General features: G+C 37.0%; 1 protein-coding gene across 3 annotated transcripts in view; it reads right to left on the bottom strand.

Moving 5' to 3' along the window:
* DENND4A (DENN domain containing 4A) overlaps positions 1-16,237 on the bottom strand; it is a 45,954-nt gene that overhangs the window by 11,018 nt on the left and 18,699 nt on the right. For all 3 annotated transcript variants that reach the window (XM_042824441.1, XM_042824444.1, XM_042824442.1), the window contains exons 8-21: positions 14,235-14,293; positions 13,496-13,640; positions 12,712-12,887; positions 11,374-11,471; positions 9,634-9,852; positions 9,263-9,408; positions 6,120-6,253; positions 5,134-5,269; positions 4,197-4,403; positions 3,965-4,093; positions 3,569-3,713; positions 2,722-2,841; positions 2,055-2,195; positions 27-1,111 (exon numbers count right to left, since the gene is read on the bottom strand). In XM_042824441.1, coding sequence (XP_042680375.1) covers positions 27-1,111; positions 2,055-2,195; positions 2,722-2,841; positions 3,569-3,713; positions 3,965-4,093; positions 4,197-4,403; positions 5,134-5,269; positions 6,120-6,253; positions 9,263-9,408; positions 9,634-9,852; positions 11,374-11,471; positions 12,712-12,887; positions 13,496-13,640; positions 14,235-14,293 — 2,940 coding nt within the window. The remainder of the gene's footprint in view (positions 1-26; positions 1,112-2,054; positions 2,196-2,721; positions 2,842-3,568; positions 3,714-3,964; positions 4,094-4,196; positions 4,404-5,133; positions 5,270-6,119; positions 6,254-9,262; positions 9,409-9,633; positions 9,853-11,373; positions 11,472-12,711; positions 12,888-13,495; positions 13,641-14,234; positions 14,294-16,237) is intronic.

Genomic DNA, 16,237 nt, shown 5'->3' with positions numbered 1-16,237 from the left:
ACAAGGAGCAATGACAAAAAATTTACCTTTGAGGATGCAGCATACATTGCAAATTTCGAGTACCACTTGCTAGCCTTCTCTGCAACCCCCTTTCCAGCAGAAAACATGCTGCTTTTTAGAACATCAAACTTCGGTGTTAACAGCGTGTCCAAGTTGAACGATGGGGAAGACACAAGTGGAAGCGCACCAGTTGCCTCCTGCTCCTTTGCTGGACTGTGTGGGGAATAAGCTGGTGAGGACCAAAGCCTGTCTCTTGACCTTTCTTCAGCTTTTGAGTGATAACTCTTGGATTTGATAAGACTTGTTGGCCTTGGTGAGTTTGGGGGAAGGCTGGACCTCCTACAAGCTTGGATTATTGTTGGGCTCTTTTTATTAGCGTTTCTGTCATCAAAGGGTTTCTGCAACTCAATGCTTGGGGCACGACTTGACAAAGGGCTGCTCATGTTGTTCATATACATGACTATTTCTTCAGCTAAATCTCGCCGTGCAGATGGAGTTGAAGCACTTCTATCATCATCATCTTCTTCATCTTCTTTCTGCTGTTCTGTCTCAGCAACCAGCAAGGACAGGGGATCAAATCCTGTTTCAACATCCGTCTTTTCAACTGGCTTTACTGGAAAGCTGCTCTTTCTTTGCAGTCTTCTAGATTTTTCACTGGAAGTCTTCACTGTTGTAGATGTTTCAGGCTCAGCATCCAAGTCTTCCAGATCAAAGATAACTGGAGACTCTGTTTTATCTGTAAAACTGCAGTCAAAAGCTGCATCTTCATCACTAGATTCTTTCTCCAGACTTTCTCTCTTAGATCCTAAAGAAGAAGTTCTGATATTAAGAGTTTTTGGTCTTATGCTTTTCTGTAACGCACTGGACAGGATTTTGGCATCAGCTCCTAGTTTTTCAACCATTTCCCCAGGGTTTGCTTCCTGATTTATTCTATTGATGAGTCCCACTAAGCCATCTCCGCTCAGGTTACGGTTCCTGCTCTCCCAGGGAATCTCCCTTACGTCAGGTTCTGCTGCACTTTTATGTCTCTTTCTTAGGGATTTACTTTTTATAACTTCTGCTTCATTGGCATCTTCAAAAGGTGATGTAAACAGCAATCCTACAGAGCTCTCTGGAAAACAGATGAACAAAGCACTTTATTTCCTCCTATACAAGAAAACTAAACATTACTAAAGAATGCAAATTTGCTTCATTTTTCAAGCGGGTTACAATATTAAGAGATGGGATTCACCGTGTACTGTGGTGGTGATTGAAAAGCAGAGTTCACCAGGGTTATGACTTCTAAAATGCATTAAGTTAAAAAAGAAAAAATCATCTCAGTATTGCTTTTCCATCAAAGGGAAAGATGACAAAACACATTTAAAGGGAGACAAATAATATACCTCAAGCATACTTAGAGAGGCACCATCAAGAAAAGTCTCAGATATATTTAAGCTCATTTCTGGAGAAGTACACTGTTATTAAGAGGTCTGAAAGCTACTAACAGCAAAGGTATCTAGTAAATGGCAAAAATGAAACACTTTCTAACCTGATGTATTACAGACAGAACCAACAACAGGAATTATTGTCAAAGAAATCTGTTGTTTTGGCAGGACAAAAAGCCTCTGTTTATACAACAGCTGCAGTATTTCAAGTTCAAATGACAGTATTACAGTAATCATATTTGACATCACTAGAGACTTGAAAAGTTTCTTTCAACTATACTGCACAGGAACATCTTTCACATTCTGAACCAATTCAGTAGTTGCTCCAGGTTGTAAGAAAAAATAGCAGTAAAAGCAAACAGCAGACTCCTGTTTTCGTAAGCAGACGTTAGTCAAAGCAAAACGGGCAAACAAGAAATCTGGGAATGCAAACTACTCGGACATCTCCCTGAAAAAGCACACGCACACTCTAACCTGAACTCACTTCCATGAACTGCACCAGCCTTTACACCAATGAAGAACTGAAAGTTATGTGGACAAAAAACCTCAGAGATGCTGTATACCAGTCTCGTTAAAAATGAATAAGTAGAAACAAGCCTATAGAAGAATCCAAATTTCTTTCCCACTTACCAGTGCTAGCTTCTGCCACTGTGCTGTCAATGGTACCATTGAGCCGCACTATGCTGGAAGTGGCTTTGTCATCATCAGAGTGAAGATAACTGAGTTTAGGCAGGCAGTCACCACTCCCTTTTGCGCTTTCCACTTCAGACACTGTGTGCAGAACAGAGATCTTTCAAATCAAAGCAACTTAATTTAAAACTCAAGTTTCCAATACCTGTTAGACACTTTATGGCAGATTAAATGGCAGCTTGTTGTATATGTCCCATAGCACATACACTGACATCTACTTGGGTGGAGACATAATGTAGACATGATCTCACAGACCTGCCATTCACTTCTCAAGTGAAAGAAAACAGACTGGTAAAAGATGCTTTCCTACAGATTATGCCTATAAAGCAATTTTAATTTTTTGAAACAAAAACATTATGCTGTAATTATCATTAGGCTCTTCTATTACCATTATCACTTATTGAAACTGGAAGGAAAAATGCTAACTTTAAAAGTAAAACCATCAGACACCCAGAAAACTACGTTTAAATAAAAGAACTTCTGGGGTAGGCATAAATCAGCATTTTCAAATACATTCAATGTAAAACAATCAACTGCTCCACTTAACTTGGCAGAAATCCCCATTTATCTACTACGAACTCGTTATCTGTATTCATAAGATACATACAAGAACTCGAATCACTCTCTCTCTTGTCCTCTTTTTGTTCTTGAATATCTTGAAGACAAGTTTTCCCTTGCCTGATTTCATCTTTGAATGACGTGTTGCTGCCCAAGTCTGGAAGTCCTCCTGCCACAACAATGCCAGAATAAAGATGATTATATTATTAAAAAGCTTGACATTGTTAAACAGAATAAATTGAATATCCAAAGTAATTCAAAGGCCTTTTATCAAGTGCATTCCAATTAACAGTGAACATTTTACCACCAAAAAAAGAAAAGTGATTGAATTACTTTTACTGTATAAACACTGAAACGATGTTCAACACAATGAAATTAAAGGGGTAATTTGCAACATTTCTTTGAAGTTCCGCATTAATTCTATTGCAGCAGCTCATCATTAATTCTATTGCCTTGTTTCTTCGCTTAAAATGTCACATCCTTTCAAAGAACTGGGAGAAATCTAAACGTGGTTTCATTTTAGAGTACAGTGTTTTTTCAAAGTTAACGCACGTAGTTCTCATAGTTTTATTCTAGCAAGTGAAGAAAAATAAAGATTGCAGAAGCAACCACAACCGTAGTCATAAAATAAGGTCAAAATAAAAATAACCCTCTACAAATATTCAAGCAACTAACTGATAGTTCCTAGACAACACTGACCCAAGCATTAATAATCCAACTGAATGTCTTCAACAATTAAATGTATTTCAGACTAATATAGCAATTCCTGTTCCAGGTTGTCCTATAGCACAAGAACCAAAATAAAGCAAATGAACCAAGATGGGAAGAATGTTTCTGAAATGTTTTTCCTACCAGTGAGGATATATAAAAAAAAAAATAGCATGAGAATACTGTACCAGGAAGAGCAGTATGTGATGAGCTTGCTGGCAGTTTTTTCAATGCTCTTTTGAACTGTGCTATTCCTAAAACAACGTTTCTTATCTTCATCCATAGGAAATAGCCACCCCGATTGCTTGAAGGCCACGTGCTCTCTAAAACTGCCTATTTTGGGAATAACCAAGTCAAATAAAGTCATCTTAAGGAACAGTCGATTGTGAATCATTGCCTTCATTTCAAACTGGGTTACATCGGCAGTCATGAAGTAGACTTCTAAACCCACACAGGCAAAATTAACAATTATTCTGCCTTTAACTTCTTCTAGTAATGAGAAATACATCTCAACTGAAGTTTATTTTGTTTGCTTCTATTTGTCTGGATAAAAAAGCATTCCTCCCTCCCTCAAAAATGCTTACCTTATTGTAATAGCCATAAGTAATGGCATTAGGGTCAACACCAGCTTTCTGCATTTCAAAAAGCACTCTCACTGCTAGCACCGGCTGACCATACTGTCCACACAGCTGCATGAGAACTCGGTAGCAAACCTGAAAATACACATATTTAGTGTTATACTTCTGTAGTCAAAACCATACTCCATTCATTAAAACTAGGGGCTATTTCTAAAATTGTGAGGTTGACTTATTTTACCTCATCAGGTGGATCTATTTTTTTGGTATGCATTTTTTGCAGAACGTCATACGCAGTTCTCAGGGCCCTGACTTTCGAATGGCACACTTTCACATAGGCAGGAAGGCAGATAAACCAAAGACCATAGCAGTGACGTAACAAACACCTGGACCACATCTGTGGTATGGATGAGTACTTCTTGGCAATTTTATGCGCAGATTTAATTTCCTGTAAAGAATCAAAACAATTATTTCTGTAATTAAAATACACAAATCTACATGCTAAAACCAAACACTAGTCACTACAATGCTAGCACGAACAACATCTTCAATAATGCAGAAAAGGAGAGTATACTGAGGGACCCCAAACACACTTGCTGTGCAATACTCCCCTCCTAAGTCATAAGTTTCTTATCAGATACGAGAAGGTTAGAGACTGTCGTGAAGTTCTGGACACTGAGAAACAAACAAGAAGTGGATGTGGAATATCATCAGTTCATGGTTGTGAAGAGCAGTATAAGGAACACTGAAAGTATAGAAACAGCACAGCAAGTGATGATCTGTGCCCAGGAGCCCTATACAATATGGTGTATGCCAGAACAATAACCATAAGTAAGCATACCCAAAAAGTCCCTGCTAGCATAGCTGCCCTATCAGCAAAGAATCATAGAATCATTAAGGTTGGAAAGACCACTAAGATCATCTAGTCCAACCATCAACCCACGCCTGTGACCACTGCAGACTGCGGCCCTCAGTGCCACACCACCTCTTCTTGAACATCTCCAAGGATGGTGACTTCCCCACCTCCTGGGCAGCCTGTGCCAACCTCACTACTCTTGCTGAATAGCCAGTTAGGCTGCAGATTTTTCCAGTCAGTCTTCACAGCCAAGTAAAAAAACCAAAGGCTGTCACCTGACACCTTCCAAAGTAGCTCACACTGTACAAATACCTGCAAGTACCTGTTTAGTTCTTCTGAACATCGGCGATGGGCTGTTGGGACTACTGGCTTTTGAGGACAGTTTGTTATTTGGTATTGTGAGAAGTCCTTCTGGCCGTTCAAACAAATCTAGTTTTAATACTGGAAACCCATTATAGCTGTAAAAAGAAACATCATTTAACTCATGCAAGGCAGTTCCAAAGTAAACACACACTATGTGACAGCAAAAGAAATGAATTACACGGTTGCACTAGAAGCTACATAGGAAAAAGAAAATACAGAAGTAAAACTTCAAAAGACACTCTTGACAAAGTGGTTTATTAAACCATCCACGTGATTTCATGAGCATAAGAAAAAAGTCTCAACATGTTATATCAGTGTAAACAACTAAAATTGTTAAATATACTTGTTTTAATAGCATTTTCTTTAATTAATGCCAAACGTATTAGTATGGATTCCAGTTACTGCAAAAATCTGTGGCTCTGTCCCTAGTGAGCATCATATGACAGACTGATATTGTTTATATTGATTTTTGTAGAACTACCTGGGAGATTAAATTAGATTAGAAATGTTTTTCTGAATAAATTAAGAAACCAATACACAAACTCATCTGAAGTAATTACTAAGTTACTAACACCAATTTCCAGCGATTCTCTGAGATGCACTCTTTCAAAACAATACCTGTAGACTATCATTATCAGCAGTAGCAGTAGGTGGACAGACTGAGTTTATTAATTTCCACTCTAATTTTTACAATTGTCAATAGCTAGGACAACGTAATATGAACATAGAGCTCCTTCAGGCATTACAGTTTCTGTGCATCCCACATGAACACACACAGTCACTGAAACTTGACAAGAGCTGGCACATAAGGCATTTCACATACATGTCTTTAAGCAAAGTAAGAATGAACAAGCAAATTCTGTACTTCACAGCTATAAGGTAGAAGCTAACAATAAAAAGTTATGAGACATTATAAGCTAGTATCCCATTGTGTCCTTAAGTCACCTGTATTGCAGAGGGTGCTCTTCGCCGTTTGGCAGATGAGGGATCTCAGGTGGTGTTATGAAAACTGTATGTTCACTCTTATATGAGTCATCCAGCTCTATAAGCCGTGTTTCCCCAGTTTTGTCCATATCTACCTGGAAAAGTTATAAGGAGGATTTGTGAGCATTAGGCTATCTTCTGCCATTACAGCAGCGCAATGCAAAGTCAGCATCAAAGGACTGCACTCAAGTAGTAAGGATGCCTTGTGAAATTATACTAAGAATAGTAAGTATTACATCTGTCAACTCCAATATCTTTTAGGTGCTGCTGTTTCTGCTAGTGGGACAAGACGTATCCCCCCACCAAAGAGTTGGCACAAGAACTATTTACTTCCTGGTGTACTTAACATGCTTTTTTATTGCAGTGTTGACAGCCCCAGTGTTCACCCCGAATATCATCCCAATTTATGCTTACAGTTATTATTTAAACGGCTAAATGAAAGTCAAATGACAATCAAGTGATATTTAAAGGAAATGAATAAGCAGCCACTGGAACTCAAAGATGAACATTCTTCATCCTTTAGCAGTTTAGCAACAGAAGATTCATGGTTAAGGAAAAAAAAAAAAAAAAAAAAAAAGATCTACAGTTCTCTCTCCACCTTCTCTGCAGAGGTAGAAACATATCAGACAGTTTCAGTACAATTTTAAATATTTAAATTTTGATAAACATACAAAGAGGTGCATCTTAATTACACATTTTACTGCATGGGACAGATGGAAAGTATTAGCAAATCTAATCAGCCAACTAACAAGAACATATGGCTCATGAAAAGTAGGAATAAATGAAATCTCACTTGGCAATCCTTCTAAAGATGTAAAAATCGAAAGTTCCAGCAGTGAAATACAATGAAGTCAGTAGCTTAAGTATATACTGAATTGAAATCATTTGAGTTCATAGAAAAATAAAAATTTGCAAGTCCACGCCTCTCAGCAGACACAACGAGTAATTAGGAACCTCCTGTTACTTTCTATAGGATAAACTAACACGTATAACATGACTCTTCAGCTTAAAATATTCTTACAAGAGAACTTACACAAGGCTTAGATAATATTTTAGGTAACTAATATTTTAGGTAACTAATTTCATGGTACATAACATTTGTCTCAACTCAGTGGTTTATAACTACCCATGAAGTATCCTACCATAATTCAATCCATGACATCATTCTGAAGAATAACTTCTCACATAATGGTTCACATAGAGAAAGGCATTAACATGTAGGTAAATATTCACTTGACCATAATCATCCCATCTGACCATCAAGATGGAGCATCACTGCTAAATGTGTAACTCTTAAGGGCTTTTTCTCTACTGTAAGCACAGTATCAGAAATGAAAGACAAAAGAATCAGGAAAAAATGAAACTAATGTATTGTTGTTCAACCAGCTCTCACATGGAAGCCCCTTTCCTCATGTTAATGAAGAGCTGGTTTCACAAGCAAATTCTAAAACCATTGGAAATCCCACATGTAGTATTTTCACCGCATCAAACACAGCACTGGTGTAGAACTAGAACTTAATAAATCAGAGAACTCCTCACTGACAGAAATAGAAATTGGAGAAGTGTGTTATGTAAGATTTATTCTCACAGCACTGTCATGAGCATTTCTCATACTGGAAAGAAGCTGTCCACAGCATCAACTAGCAAAACGACTGGCATTAGAACAGATGAGTCTCTGCTTCAGCTGTGCAAACACCTACTTCACCTTCTTCTTCTAAAAGGGTGAAAGCTCCAACATATTAGTTGCTGGCTTGACAGTGGCATCATCAACCTAAGCACTACTCTTTCAGACAACCTATTGGAATTTCAAGGCAAGATAACTTGGGCTAGGACACCAATAACAACAACCTCACAACTATTCCACAAAATGGAACAACAATCCAACACTTTATTCATTTTGAAAAAAAGTCCTATGTAACGTCAGTCAGAGACAACCAGTAACACAATGAAAACTAAGCTAATGCAGCAAGCACTGCATACTGAAAGGTTTTTAACCAAACCTCAGGTTAATCAGAGTGACTATTACATAAGCATTAGCATTTTGATTTATAACCTCATGCTTTAGAGCTGAAGAACACTTTGGGGAGCTATTACTAATAAAATACTGAAACTAAAGTATATCAAGAGTACTAGATAGTATTATACCATTCTTTTATACTCAGCTCAAACTTAAGCTTAACCACATTCAGGTTTGTTTTTCAAATGTGAACTCATTTTAGCTCTTTCGCACTTTATTTCCTGAGAGATAACCACCTTTGGTATTAATTCTGTGGAACAAACAGCAGGTGACCTACTTGCAGGAAATCCTAGACAACATTTGCATTACCTAAACATCAGTGTCCCAGAATAGAATGCTTTGTACACACAGCCAGTAAGGAAACAAGTAGGTGTGGAATTTCTTATTGTAGTCATAACGATTTATTTCATGTAACAATAGAAACAAACAGAAATGAAATCATAGGTTTCAGTTCTTCTGAAAACAGATGTTATTGTTTTTAAGAACGTTAAGTGGAATCAAAACAGTTTTGCAGATCCTCTTTGGAAATATGGTGAATTTTCAAAAGTTAACATACTTTGTAGAACATTATTTCCTCACAGTACTCAACTCTATACTAATGTAGACCTATAAGCACTTCTATTCATAACAATTAAAATATAAGACTGTCTGGTAGCAGCGACTGTCCTATTCATTAATGCCAATCCCAAACTGCTGCATAAATATTATACATTCTAAAAAAATAGATGTTCATAGTCTTATCTACAGAATATAATTCTCTAATTAAGAACCTTGAAGTTGCTACTCAGCAGTGAGAATACTGCTCTTCTTAGGACGGGTCTGTATTTCAAAGCTAACAAATGTGAAACTTAGCAGAGCTGGTTTGTTCTAACAATATCACATTTAGACTTCAAAGAATTTTAAACGAAGCCCAACAAAAGGAAAATGGAAGGTTCCAGTAACTAGGGTAAAGAAAGGAAGTAAAAGGAAGTAGGCAGAAATAAGTTTGTATTTCAGATACCTTCTACCATGAAATATGTCAGACAACATAAACAAAAGCAGAACTTAAAAATCCCACACAACTACATGCATATGAAGATGTGCTTACTTTATCTACGCAGTCATCAAAAAATGCAAGGCTTGCATCCTTATCACTGACAAAAGAACACTCTTCAATGAAACGAATAAACATCTGAGTTTTGGTCATCAACGTATAAAACTTCTGATGTGAGCGATCTCTGCTTTTGAGGAAGCCTGCAGAACAAAATCTGAAGATGTAAGAATGCCTAAAACAAAGCAGCCTTCACCACAGATCAGTATATATTCTACCAAGGTGCAACAACCTTCTTGTATTCTCTGCCACTACCACACAGTTTGTTCCACACCATCATTCTACCATCATTCAAAATACTAACATTGAAAGTGTTCTTATTTAAGTAATTTAAGTAATATACATAAAACAGGCCTATGATTCTTTACCTTGTAGTTCAAAGAGAGAACTTGCATCTGTGGCTGTTTCAGAGGGTGCCTCTGTTATCGGCCTCAGATAAGACCTATAACCCTTTAGTATTGAGGCCATGAAACAAAGAAATGCTTCTTGGATCTCCAAATCTAACAGGTGTAATTTCTTCCCAGAATTAAAATCATAGTCATTCATTGCTAACTCCATTAATGCATCTTCTCTCGGTCTTTGTTGCGCTGTGAACAACAGAAACATTACAACATTTTGTACCAATTGTTTTCAGTGTTGACAAAAAGAAAAATCTCTTTGTTTTACTAGATTCCCTTTCTACTATTAAGGCTATTAAAGTCAATATGCAGCAATGGATTCAGCTTGACCTCACACAAACTAAGGATCTCTGGATAATACTAAAAGGAAGATAAATTTCCCCTCTCAGTACATTAGTTACTACAGCAACAGAGGAAACCAGTATAGACAGAGCTTAAAAAAAAAGCCTCAAATCTGCTTATACAAACCTAAAAAATTAGGCAAGAGATGCTTAAATAAACATATTTTAAGGACAAAACCATATGGGGTGTGCACATTGTTTTACACAGCCTTTCATCTCAAAGCATTCCTGAAATGCAGGCTGCATGTGTTAAGATACTTCTATAAACAAAACTGCCACTCAGGTGAGAACTGCAGCCATCAAAACCATAACACAATGCTATAACATGCACATAAACAGAAAGCAGGCATTTCTTTCTATAGTACATCCAGCAAAATCTCCATTCTTTAAGAGATACTTGTCACCATTTTTAAAGCTACCAGAACTCTAGCTAAGGCTTCAATTCTACACACAGGCAATCCCATAGTGTTTAAGTAACTCAATCTGCAGCTAGAAATAGAGTGCATTGATCTTTAATTCTCTAGATTACAGAGAACTTAGTTTTATGTGTTCTTTTTCTAAAAAGAAATTAATAGAAAGATATGTCAAAGCTTTGAAGCAACAGAAGATTGGCATAATCCATCAGTAATGCACTTTTTTTGGTCCAGCACAGATAAGTACATTTCTGTTCCAACACAGTCTATGCAGGACACAATGAAAGACCAGTGACTGCAACAGACACTTGATTTTGCAATTGCCATGCATTATTGTTCTGAAGGCTCTCCTAGCATCTCTGGAAAGAACTTGTAAGACGACAGACATGGCAGAGTCCTGACGGAACGCATTCTCACTGCACAAAGCCTTCCAGCTGTGATGCTCTGGCACATCTTATTTCTATCCTAAAATTTCAGGTACTTTCTCTCCTAAGTCAATTATAATCAGACACCCTCACAACTACACTTGCAGCTACAAAAAAATCATAGAAAATGTTTTCAGTTGTTTTCTTAAAGACTGGAAAACACAGTAAAGACAGTAAAATTATTTACAAGAATAAAGCCAAACAGCATCAAGAAGTACTATGAAAATTACCTTAACTGTCAAAATGACCCTCTTTGCTCTACTATTCCCTCCTTCTAACAATTTTGCTTTTTTTTTTTTTTCCCCTTTCTCTTTAACCAAGACACCAATGCAAAGACATATCTATTGAGCACCAGCATTTCAAGAGTTCCTATGTGTGTTCCAATCTCTGGACCTAAAGCTCTATCAGAATATTTTTATACAACGATTACGTTTAGTACAATGGTACGACTTAAGAACACATTTAACCAGCTCTTTATCTGTTGACATGGCCCATTTTATCCAATATCCATCTTATTCTGTACTTTCCCACCTGCCAGTTGCTGATACAAGTTATTTAAAGTGTTCATCAGATTTTTGCAAGGTTTCTTCGGCAAGATCTTCCATGCAATAGCTTTCTTATCTCCAGTTCTGGAAAAATAGGAGGATGTGTGAGTATACACTGCAAACATGCATGTCTATAGGGCTATATCCAGAGGATTTTTCTACCTCATCAGAGCATGTGAGAGCACACACAATTCACTCAATTAAAATAGTACTGAGGAAGACTGAAAATGAACCAATAAAGTCAAACATGATTTACAATGACAAGAACCCAACCAACGTCCCATATTTCAGCATCATCATTACAGAGCCACACTTTTCAGCAATGAAATCATTCCACTCAGAGCTCATGGCAGATGGATTTATAGAATTAAGCACCTGCGTTCACACAAGCAGCCACCACACACGCTATGTTCTAAGCTGTAGCTACTTAGCTATATCATTACCACTATGGATAACATAACATTTCTTTGTCTACAGAGGGCACCAGAAGCCTCCAGACCCTCTCTCAGTCAAGGCTGCGTAAACTATAAGCAAGTTTGACATTTTCCTGTAAAACAAGTTAATTCTGTTGTACACCATGAAAACAAGGAAAAACAGTTAAAAGTAAAACAAAAAAAATTTGCAATAAGAAATTATTTTTTCCATTAATGAATACACAAGTAAATGGAAAAACAACACAAAAATGTTCCTTCTAACCAAAAACTAATTAAAAAAATGAAGTTACTGTAGTCCAGTTTGAATTTGTTCCCAAAAAATACAGAGTATAACTGTGCTCTACACTGTTCTGAAAGAGAAATTTAATTCATTTATTTTCATTTGTTAATGATGGAATGATTTTCAAGTTTTAAGACTCACTCATTCATGTAATTTTACATTTCTAATTCTCAGTATAAAGTTCTCATGTTTCGTGCTCGTATGGAGCATAATTTTGTCATTATTTTCAAGTAGATGCCAATCCAAGGTGTTAGAATTGAACACTAAGAAAGCTGCTCAGGAAAAACAAAGATGATTATTGTCCTTAGGGAACCAATAAAACAAAGCTCAATATGGTTAATTTAGGAGATGCAATAACGTGTTCAGTAACATTTTAATATAACCAAGTAGGAGGCAATAACACTGTATGAGGATTTTACCTCCATGTTGAGCACAGAACAGCTATCATTTCTAGCACTCTCACTCTAGAAAGATGATATATTAGAAAGTTCACGGGTTTAAAGCAAACAAAGAACCACATGAGTTTTGAGAAAAAAAAAAAAAAAAGCCAGTTTTGCCTTTCAAAAGGAATACAAGAAAGTCAATGTGAAAGTGATTAATAAATACTTACTGAGAAATGGTATTGGTATCTAGGTCAACACAGCTAACATCTGGTGGAGGGTCATAGAGATCAAAGTATCTGGAATCAATTCCCACAATGAATGGGCATGGTGCACTTAATACATCTGCCAGTGCCAGCGGACAGAGAGGAATATATGGGCAAGGCCAGTGGAAAGGAAATATCATCTTTGAAAAGATCAGAGAGAAAAATGTAGGTTAAACATGTATATATATATAATGTATATTCCATGTCTGTGGAAATATAAAACAACTTGACTAATTCCCACTTCAATACTAATTCCTACACTTTTGATGTAGAAGGTAATAGAGCATTACGACTGTAATTATAGAAGCATTTTATTAAATAGAGAATGCTCATCTTTCTAAAGTTTCATTTTAATTAGTAGAAACAAACTCTTCAGTGCAACAACAGATTGGATACAGCCGAAGCAGTAAAACAATGTTAACTGAGAAAGGAAAATAATGTGCTTTTAACACTTTTCTACAAGACAGGATACAGCACTGTGTGGGGAAAGTCAGGAAAGTGCTGAGCTTTGTGATGACCAGACACATTCACCCACAATATTTACACATAAACACTACAACAGTTATCTTTCGTCTATTGCCTTCAAGAAATACAATTAGAAAAATTTGTGTTGCTAAAGATCTCAAATATGATTCTAATTTTTATGTAATCTCTCAGAAATCTAACAGCTTTACTGTAAGTTTAGGTTTTATCTTACAAATATTCTTCTTCCCACTTATGAGTACCTAATTAAAACCATGTTACTTACAGAGACTAATGCCTCTGTCACACTGGTAAGGACAGAAGGCCGCAACGAATGGATGAGAATTTTATGTTCTGTCACAGCAAACACAAGCAAGGTCACTGCATTCTCAGGTCCTAAATTCTGAAGTAGTGTAGAAAATTTGCCCCCACTGTTAGAGAACATAAACACACATGTTGAGTTACAAGGCACCAAGAAAAAAAAAGATAATAAAACAGAAGACATTAGAATATGATCTTATAAACTTAAGTCTGCAAATCTTTACTTGAAAAACAACCTCAAAGGAGACTACTTAGTATATTTCATTGTTCAGTGCAGAATGTTTTAACCATGAGGTCCTGCAACTCTTCAGTCAGTTTAGACTTCTCAGGATGTGTGCATGATGATTGTTCATGACATGGAAGTTAAGAGAGTTGCAGAACTCCTCTAATTACGCTACAAGACACAGGATGTACCATCTCAGGAGCTCAAGTTCCAATTCCTAGCAAGCAGATTTAACAATCTTCTGCATCAATAATCACTAAAATTATCTCAAAATAAAAAACAAAACAGCACAGATATTGTTGATTAAGTATGTCTCCTTGTCAGGGCACAGATCTAACCCCCAAAAAACCTTCAGATATACTAATTACAAAAGGCAACAGTCAAGAACACTTGATTTGCACAGCTGCAACTGAAAGCACAGAAACTTTTCAACACTTGAGTCAAAACATGTCTCAATTAAACAGAAGATGCTGCTACTTGCCTCAGTGGAAGGGGTGATGATACAGGTTGGCTAAGAATTAGGTTGTCATATGGAGACAGCTGGAAAAAGATTATAAAATACCTTCTTTTTATTCAGAACATTAGAAGCTACACAACAACAGCAAAGGACACAGATAAAATGTGAACTACACCAAACTTTACAAAAGCCACTTGTGTACAGTACTATGAAATGCAGAGTGTGGCTGCACATCAGCACCTTTTAAGCAGGCAAAGTCCACCCTTCTCTCAGTCAGAACTGAGCACATTGCATATTCATTAAAAAAGGAATTTAAGCTCGCTAATACTGTAAAAAAAGTGAACATATTAACTACTGAAAATGAAGCCTTATAAGTCTTCAAGGAAGTGAGAACCCATAGTTCTTACAATGCTTTCAGAGAAGATTCTTCTTGGATTTAGGGGGAAGGAGACAGAAAATACATTAAGAGGACAGATGGCAGGCTGTATCATAAAGTTTCCTTCAGAAGATATGAGAATTAAGCTGTTAGCTGGAAGAAACTGCTCAGCTTTGATACAGTTAGAAATTCATATTGGTTGAAGGTTTAAGATGAAGATATTACTAATTATCATTTCTTTCTTAGCAGTACATCAAGGGAAACCAGTTATATACTCAGCACGAGCTGAAGGACTCAAAAGAGAACAAGAACACAGACATGCAACCAACTTATCACAACTCAACTGACATGTTTTCAGCCATAGTAAATCCAACTTAACAAGATACCAGCTAGCTTAATCCTCTCTGCAACAGTAAGTGGCCATGCACTGTCCGTTTCTGTGTAAAAGCACAGTGACCTGTACAGTTAAACTGTGAGATCAGACATCTTTTAGTAGCATTTCATTTCCAATGTTTCAGCTTAGACTGCACTGCAGGTGACTGGAGAACAGAAATTAGAAACATCACAGGAATTTGTAATACAAGCTCTGAAGCTGACAGTTATCTAACACTGCCTGGAAGCCACACAAAACATGCAACACTAAAAGAAGGGATACTGCATACTTCCATACTTCATATAACACAACTTTTACAGGCCAAAGCTACATTTAGCTTCAACAACAGCTCAGGATGACCACACTGCTTTCCGTGCTAGATTTGTCATCATCATAACCTTGTTCAGGGAAAGAATTCAAAGAACTCATTTCTTCAGCCTGAGGTAACCTATGTAAACTGCTCCCAGTAAGGAACATCAGCCTGATGTCCTATGGCTTTTGTGCTTCCACACTAGCAGATAAGTGTTTCCCTCGGGCAGAAGAGACATTTTCTACCCCCATTCTTTAAAGGCACAAAAGCATTACTGGATGCACTCCAAGTTTCCAGGCTGCGAGTACAGTCACTAGAAGGAAGAGCAAAGTCAGGGCGATAAGGGGGGCATGGAGAATGAATTCTAGCAGATCAGAAGCAACTAACAATAGTGGCAGCTGGAAATCAGCAGTCAGGAATATTTCTGAATGTTTACCTTTCAAAGTAATCAGAGTTCAAGTCAGACATTCAGACTGGTACACACACAGTTACTAAAACACCAAGTCCCCTTTCCAGAAAGCATACAGACAGGACAGCGCAGTGCATATTCATAGAAGGATTTGCTATACTTGTATACTTGTAACAAAAAAAAAAGTGTTTTAAATAATTGAAAAAAAAAAATTAGAGAGAGACTACTATTTCTTCAATGAAATAGAATCCTTACAACTTGCACTTCTCAAAAATCCAAGCATTTCCCACACCATTTTTGGGGAAAATATCTTTGATATATAACGACATTGTTTTATTCAGTGCAGCATCCAACAATTCAGAAGTTCCTGAAAGAAGCTTAAAGGAAGTACATATTCCATCAACTACAGCTAATTTTTAAAAGCTTTCTGTACTACATCTGTACTATCAGCTACTGAAGTTGTCTTAACTTGATACGTGGCAGGTTTGAAAACAGTGTGGTGTCAGACAGTCTCACACTGCTCACACAAGTCCCCAAGTTTATTGCAGGATATACAGCC

The sequence above is a fragment of the Centrocercus urophasianus genome, unplaced genomic scaffold (genome assembly GCF_019232065.1).
Source record: "Centrocercus urophasianus isolate 14NV4802_14NV808 unplaced genomic scaffold, USGS_Curo_1.0 seq_23, whole genome shotgun sequence".
Taxonomy (NCBI): domain Eukaryota; kingdom Metazoa; phylum Chordata; class Aves; order Galliformes; family Phasianidae; genus Centrocercus; species Centrocercus urophasianus.
This window is presented reverse-complemented; position numbering and strand designations above follow the sequence as displayed.